The sequence below is a fragment of the Pseudopipra pipra genome, unplaced genomic scaffold, assembly GCF_036250125.1.
Source record: "Pseudopipra pipra isolate bDixPip1 unplaced genomic scaffold, bDixPip1.hap1 HAP1_SCAFFOLD_496, whole genome shotgun sequence".
NCBI classification, from domain to species: domain Eukaryota; kingdom Metazoa; phylum Chordata; class Aves; order Passeriformes; family Pipridae; genus Pseudopipra; species Pseudopipra pipra.
Window position 1 is genome coordinate 1 of NW_026990979.1, and position 7,672 is coordinate 7,672.

Sequence of the window (7,672 nt, forward strand, 5' to 3'; positions counted from 1 at the left end):
TCTCACCCCCCATCCCAGCTCTGTTCCCCCCATCCCAGCCCCATCCCAGCTGTTTCCCCATCCCACCCCCACTCACAGTTGTGTTTCCCCATCCCAGCCGTGTTTCCCCCATCCCAGCCCCACTCCCAGCCCCATCCCAGCTGTCTCCCCCATTCCACCCCACTCCCATCTGTTCCCCCATTCCACCCCCATCCCAGCTGCGTTTCCCCATCCCATTCCCCACTCCCAGCCGTGTTTTCCCCATCCCACCCCCATCCCATCCCAGCCCATCCCATCCCACCCCAATCCCATACATCCCACCCCATCCCAGCCGTGTTTCCTCATCCCAGCCGTGTTTCCTCATCCCAGTTGTGTTTCCCCCATCCCACCCCCGTCCCAGCCGTTCCCCCTCCAGCCCCCACTCATGGCCATGTTTCCCCCATCCCACCCCCCATCCCATCCCATCCCACCCCCCATCTCACCCCACTCCCATCCCAGCTGTATTCCCCCCATCCCATCCCCTCCCATCCCATCCCCTCCCCTCCCCTCCCCTCCCACCCCCACCCCACCCCCTCCACTCCCGGCCGTGTTTCCCCCATTCCCCCCCCATTCCCCCCCCCCACTCCCGGCCGTGTTTCCCCATCATTCCCCCCCCACTCCCGGCCGTGTTTCCCCCATTCCCCCCCCCATTCCATCCCATCCCGGCCGTGTTTCCCACCCCCCAGCCCCACTCCCGGCCGTGTTTCCCCCCCCACTCACGGCCGTACTCCGGGGGGAAGAAGTGCAGGTTCCGCAGCTCCCTCCCTCTCGATCCTCATGGGGCTCCTCAGGTCGTCCGGGAGGGCTGGGGGGGGGCGTGATCATGGGGGGCTCGGGGGGGGGGTCTGGGTGTGCCCTGCCCACCCATGGGGGCTCTGAGGGGGGGTCTGTGTGTGTCCCTGCCCACCCACGGGGGGCTCTGAGGGGGGGGTCTGTGTGTGTCCCTGCCCACCCATTTTGAGGGGGGGGGGTCCGTGTGTGCCCCTGCCCACCCACGGGGGCTCTGGGGGGGGTCTGTGTGTGTGTCCCTGCCCACCCACGGGGGCTCTGAGGGGGGGTCTGTGTGTGTCCCTGCCCACCCACGGGGCTCTGAGGGGGGGGTCTGTGTGTGCCCCTGCCCACCCACGGGGGCTCTGAGGGGGGGTCTGGGTGTGCCCCTGCCCACCCACGGGGGTCTGAGGGGGGGTCCATGTGTCCCACCGAGTCCCCCCCCCGGCCGCCCCCCGTCCCACACAGGAGCCGCAATTCCCGGAGGGATGAAAGTCCCCCCCCCCTCGCAGAGCCCAGGACCCCCCCCGTGCCTGGAGCCTCCCTGGGGGGCTCGGGGGGTCCCCCCGGGGCCGGGGGCACCCGGGGGGGGCCGCGGGACACTCACCGTTGGCAAACACCCCGGTGCCAAACTGGGGGAGCGCCGAGGATGGTCCGGACCGGGCGGGACGGGGAGGGGGGCGCCGGGAGGAGAGGAGGGAACACCGAGGGTTGGGGGGACCCCAGAGGGACCCCCCCGAGCTCCCGGCGCTCCTGCCCGGCCGGGACCCCCCCCACCACCACCCCCGTCCCCGTCCTGAGACCCCCTCGGAGCCCTCGGACCGGAGCCGGCGCTGCCCCCCCTGCCCTTCCCTCCCCTCCCTCCCTTCCCCTCCTCTCCCGTCCCCTCCCCTCCCCTCCACACAGCCCTTCCCTCCCCTCCCTTCCCATCCTCCCGCCCCTTCCCTCCCTTCCCCGCCCGAACCTTTCCCATTATTCCCCTCAAATTTGCCCGGAATTATTCCCGGGGAGGGGAATCCAAGGGGATCCAAGGGCACCCTGAGCTCTCCCCGTGGCCCAAAGGTCCTTCCCCCTGTTCCCCCCGTGTTCCCTGGGTGTCCCTGAGCCCCCAAAGGTTCTTCCCCCTGTTCCCCCGTGTTCCCTGGGTGTTCCTGAGCCCCCAAAGGTCCTTTTCCCCCTTTTCCCCCCTGTTTCCTGGGTGCTCCTGAGCCCCCAAAGCTCCTTCTCCTGTTCCCTCCTGTTCCCTGGCTGTTCCTGAGCCCCCAAAGGTCCTTCCCCCTGTTCCCCCCGTGTTCCCTGGGTGCTCCTGAGCCCCCAAAGCTCCTTCCCCCCCATTCCCCCCTGTTCCCTCCGTGTTCCTGAGCCCCCAAAGCTCCTTCCCCCCTTTCCCCCCCTGTTCCCTGGATGTTCCTGAGCCCCCAAAGCTCCTTCCCCCCCTTTCCCCCCCTGTTCCCTGGATGTTCCTGAGCCCCCAAAGCTCCTTCCCCCCTTTCCCCCATGTGCTCCTGGGTGTTCCTGAGCCCCCAAAGATCCTTCCCCCTGTTCCCTGGGTTCTCCTGAGCCCCCAAAGGTCCTTCCCCTTTTCCCCCCCTGTTCCCTGGGTGCTCCTGAGCCCCCAAAGATCCTTTTCCCCCCTGTTCCCCCCCCTGTTCCCTGGGTGCTCCTGAGCCCCCAAAGGTCCTTCCCCCGTTCCCCCCCCTGTTCCCTGGGTGTTCCTGAGCCCCCAAAGCTCCTTCCCCCTGTTCCCCCCGTGTTCCTGAGCCCCCAAAGCTCCTTCCCCCCTTTCCCCCACATGTTCCTGGGTGCTCCTGAGCCCCCAAAGATCCTTTTCCCCCCATTCCCCCCCTGTTCCCTGGGTGCCCCTGAGCCCCGAGCCGACCCTTGCCGAGCCCCCCCGGCGGCGCTGGGCCCCCATTCCCGGCTCGGGCCGCCCATTCCCGCAGTTTCCCATGGGCTGGGGGCCGGGGGCCGGCGCTGACCCACCCGAGCCGATCTTGATGAGCCCGTTGTGCTGGATGAAGATGGTGTCGCTGGTCAGGTTGCCGTGGATGATGGGGGGCTCGCAGGAGTGCAGGAAGCTGGGGGGGCACACGGGGGGGGGTCCTGAGCACAGCCGGGACCCCCCAGGACCCCCCTGGGCAGGGGAGGGAGCCGGGGGAGGGCTCGGCTGTACCTGAGAGCCGAGAGGATCTGGGTGCACCAGCGCTTCCAGGCCTGCAGAGGGACCGGGGCTCGCTCAGCCGGGACACCCGGGGCATCCCACGGGGCCTTCCCACCCATTCCCGGGGAAAAGGACACCCCCTGTGCCCGGCCCAGGCTCAGGGTCCTTCCCCACCCATTCCCAGGGACAGGGACATCCCCCTGTGCCCTGCCCAGGCTCAGGGATGGATCCCACCCATTCCCAGGGAAAAGGACATCCCCCCTGTGCCCTGCCCAGGCTCAGGGATGGATCCCACCCATTCCCAGGGACAGGGATGTGCCCTGCCCAGGCTCAGGGATGGATCCCACCCATTCCCGGGGACAGGGACACCCCCCTGTGCCCGGCCCAGGCTCAGGGATGGATCCCACCCATTCCCAGGGACAGGGACATCCCCCTGTGCCCTGCCCAGGCTCAGGGATGGATCCCACCCATTCCCAGGGACAGGGATGTGCCCAGCCCAGGCTCAGGGATGGATCCCATCCACTCCCAGGGAAAAGGACATCCCCCTGTGCCCTGCCCAGGCTCAGGGATGGATCCCACCCATTCCCAGGGAAAAGGACCCCCCCCTGTGCCCTGCCCAGGCTCAGGGTCCTTCCCATCCATTCCCGGGGAAAAGGACACCCCCCTGTGCCCTGCCCAGGCTCAGGGATGGATCCCACCCATTCCCAGGGACAGGGACATCCCCCTGTGCCCTGCCCAGGCTCAGGGATGGATCCCACCCCTTCCCAGGGACAGGGATGTGCCCTGCCCAGGCTCAGGGATGGATCCCACCCATTCCCAGGAAAAGGACACCCCCCTGTGCCCTGCCCAGGCTCAGGGATGGATCCCACCCATTCCCAGGAAAAGGACACCCCCCTGTGCCCTGCCCAGGCTCAGGGATGGATCCCATCCATTCCCAGGGACAGGAATGTGCCCTGCCCAGGCTCAGGGATGGATCCCACGCTGTCCCACCCCAGCAGCCCCCTGTTCCCCCTGTTCCCAGAGTCCAGCAAAGGCTCAAAGCTGCAGGAGAGCTGGGAGGGACTTTGGACACAGGCCTGGAGTGCCAGGACAAGGCTTTCCATGGACAGAGGGCAGGGTTTGGTGGGATACTGGGGAGAAATCCCTCCCCGGGAGGGGGGTGAGGCCCTGGTACAGGGTGCCCAGAGGAGCTGTGGCTGCCCCTGGATCCCTGGGAGTGTCCCAGGCCAGGTTGGATGGGGCTTGGAGCCACCTGGGCTGGTGCAGAGGGTGGGATGGAGGGTCCTGGAGGAGCTCACACCACGGCTGGGCAGTGGGTTTGCAGTGACACTGGTCCCTTGTACCCTGTTCCAGCCCTGGTGGGGTGGTGGGAGCACCCAGAGCTCCCCAGGACAGTGCCCCCCACCCCTGGTGCTCCCACCTCGGGGTCAGCAGGGCCCGGTCTGGGCTCTCCTGGGGCAGCTCTGCCCCTGCTCCAGCCCCCTCCCCACAGCGGGGTCCTGGGGTGACCCAGGGGGCAACAACCCCCCCCTGCCCTGCCTTGGGGGATCCCAGAGCCCCTCCCCGTGCTGCTGGAGCCCCCCCTCACCCGGGACACCCCCTGAGCTGCCAGCAACCCACCCGGGCGTTCATGGCCTTGTGGTTCTTCTTGGTTTTCTTCAGGAACTGCTTGAGGCTCCCCGAGGACACGTACTCCGTGATGAAGATCACCTGGGCAGGGGGCAGCAGGGTCAGCCCCCCGGCCCTGCAGGGCTCAGGGGCTGCTGGGGCAGGGCCCGGAGCTGGGACCCCCACCCTGCTCCCCTGGGACCCCCGGGACCCCCCCCACCCCGCTCCCCCCTGGGCTCCCCTGGGACCCCCCTACCCTGCTCCCCTGGGACCCCCCCACCCCGCTCCCCCTGGGACCCCCCCACCCTGCTCCCCCCAGGACCCCCCGGGACCCCCCTACCCCGCTCCCCCCGGGACCCCTGGGACCCTCCTACCCCGCTCCCCTGGGACCCCCACCCTGCTCCCCCCAGGACCCCTGGGACCCCCACCCCACTCCCCTGGGACCCCCTGGGACCCCCCTACCCCGCTCCCCCAGGACCCCCCGGGACCCCCCTACCCGTGCCTTGGAGTCCTTCACGTCCAGCCAGTACTTGTGCAGCTTGACGATGTTGGGGTGATCCACCAGCACCAGCTGCTCGAACATGGTCTTGATCTTCTCCTGGGGGCACACGGGGGGCACCTCAGGGACAGGGCAGGGCAGGGCAGGGGATAGGGGAGGTGGCAGGACAGGGGAGGTGGCAGGGTCTGAGATGTGACAGGGCAGGGGATATGTAGCAGGGCAGGGGAGGTGGCAGGACAGGGGACATGGCAGGTCCTGGGATGTGACAGGACAGGGGATGTGGCAGGGTCTGGGACATGACAGGACAGGGGACGTGGCAGGTCCTGGGACATGACAGGACAGGGGAGGTGGCAGGGCAGGGGAGGTGGCAGGACAGGAGATGTGACAGGGCAGGGCAGGTGACAGGGCAGGGGAGGTGGCAGGACAGGGGTCGTGGCAGGACAGGGGATGTGGCAGGGTCTGGGATGTGACAGGACAGGGGTGGTGGCAGGGCCTGGGATGTGGCAGGACAGGGGTCGTGGCAGGGTCTGGGATGTGACAGGTCCTGGGATGTGGAAGGATAGGGGAGGTGACAGGACAGGGGAGGTGGCAGGGCCTGGGACATGACAGGGCAGGGGAGGTGGCAGGGCAGGGGAGGTGGCAGGGCCTGGGATGTGACAGGGCAGGGGAGGTTGCAGGTTCTGGGACATGACAGGGCAGGGGAGGTGGTAGGACAGGGGAGGTAGCAGGGTCTGGGAAGTGACAAGACAGGGGAGGTTGCAGGTTCTGGGAGGTTGCAGGGCCTAGGATGTGGCAGGTCCTGGGATGTGACAGGGTCTGGGAGGTGGTAGGACAGGGGAGGTAGCAGGTCCTGGGACATGACAGGGCAGGGGAGGTGGCAGGACAGGGGATGTGACAGGGCAGGGGAGGTGGCAGGGCCTGGGATGTGGCAGGACAGGGGTCGTGGCAGGGTCTGGGATGTGACAGGTCCTGGGATGTGGCAGGGCAGGGGAGGTGACAGGACAGGGGAGGTGGCAGGGTCTGGGAAGTGACAAGACAGGGGAGGTTGCAGGTTCTGGGAGGTTGCAGGGCCTAGGACGTGGCAGGTCCTGGGATGTGACAGGGTCTGGGAGGTGGTAGGACAGGGGAGGTGGCAGGGCAGGGGAGGTGGCAGGGCCTGGGAGGTGGCAGGGCAGGGGATGTGACAGGTCCTGGGATGTGACAGGGCAGGGGAAGTGGCAGGACAGGGGAGGTGGCAGGACAGGGGAGGTGGCAGGTCCTGGGATGTGACAGGACAGGGGAGGTGGCAGGGTCTGGGATGTGACAGGACAGGGGAGGTGGTAGGACAGGGGAGGTGGCAGGGTCTGGGATGTGACAGGGCAGAGGAGGTGGCAGGACAGGGGAGGTGGCAGGGTCTGGGATGTGACAGAGCCTGGGATGTGGCAGGTCCTGGGACATGGCAGGACAGGGGAGGTGGCAGGTCCTGGGAGGTGACAGGACACCCCTGAGAGCTGGGAAGGGGCTGTGCCCCGGTCCCAGGGACACTGGGGTGGGGTCTGGAGGACACTGGAGCTGCCTTTGGGGGCTAACGAGGCAGGCACAGGGCAGGGAGGAGCCCACCCTGCCAGGGGAAGGTGCTGGGGGGGCTCAGGACCCCCGGGGGGGTCCCTCACCTCGTGTGCTTTGAAGGCCTTCTTGTCGGTGAAGAGCAGCTCGTTCCACACCACCTCCACCCCCTCCTCCGTGTCCATGGCCAGGAAGGTGCTCTGGATGCCCGGCATGTTCCCCTGGTTCACCTGCGGGCAGGGAGGGGGGGAGACCCCCCAGGGACGTGCTGGGGGGACGGGGGTGGTCTGGGGGGACCCCAGGATGGGACGGCACCCCCTGCCCCACGGGCAACCCACAGAGCAAAACCCGTTTCTGTTTTACCCTTAGGTGGCACAAGAGCAGCTCACGGCACAGCCCTGACTGGTTTGTGGGACTGGTTTGTGGGACTGGTTTGTGGGACTGGTTTATGTGACTGGTTTGGGTGACTGGTTTATGTGACTGGTTTATGTGACTGGTTTGTGTGGCTGGTTTGTGTCACTGGTTTGTGGGACTGGTTTGTGGGACTGGTTTGTGGGACTGGTTTATGTGACTGGTTTGGGTGACTGGTTTATGTGACTGGTTTATGTGACTGGTTTGTGTGGCTGGTTTGTGTCACTGGTTTATGTGACTGGTTTGTGTGGCTGGTTTGTCTGACTGGTTTGGGTGACTGGTTTGGGTGACTGGTTTCTGTGACTGGTTTGTGTCACTGGTTTGTGTCACTGGTTTGTCTGACTGGTTTGTCTCACTGGTTTGTCTCACTGGTTTATGTGACTGGTTTGTGTGACTGGTTTATGTGACTGGTTTGTGTCACTGGTTTGTGTCACTGGTTTATGTGACTGGTTTGTGTGACTGGTTTGCCTGACTGGTTTCTGTGACTGGTTTCTGTGACTGGTTTGGGTGACTGGTTTGTGTCACTGGTTTGTGTGACTGGTTTATGTGACTGGTTTGTGTCACTGGTTTGTGTCACTGGTTTATGTGACTGGTTTATGTGACTGGTTTGTGTCACTGGTTTGTGTCACTGGTTTATGTGACTGGTTTGTGTGACTGGTTTG

At 66.4% G+C, this 7,672-nt stretch overlaps 1 protein-coding gene across 1 annotated transcript; it reads right to left on the reverse strand.

Annotated features, from left to right (window-relative positions):
- Positions 1–710: 710 nt before the first annotated feature.
- On the reverse strand, positions 711–7,464 carry LOC135408511 (nuclear receptor-binding protein 2-like; the record flags this gene model as incomplete). The annotated part of the gene is made up of 7 exons (XM_064643637.1): positions 6,707–7,464; positions 5,052–5,153; positions 4,568–4,657; positions 2,960–3,000; positions 2,770–2,864; positions 1,394–1,418; positions 711–823 (listed from the first exon to the last, which is right to left on the reverse strand). Coding segments are annotated over exons 1-7 (574 nt in total), but the record flags the coding sequence as incomplete, so codon positions are not given.
- Between the last annotated feature and the right edge of the window lie 208 nt (positions 7,465–7,672).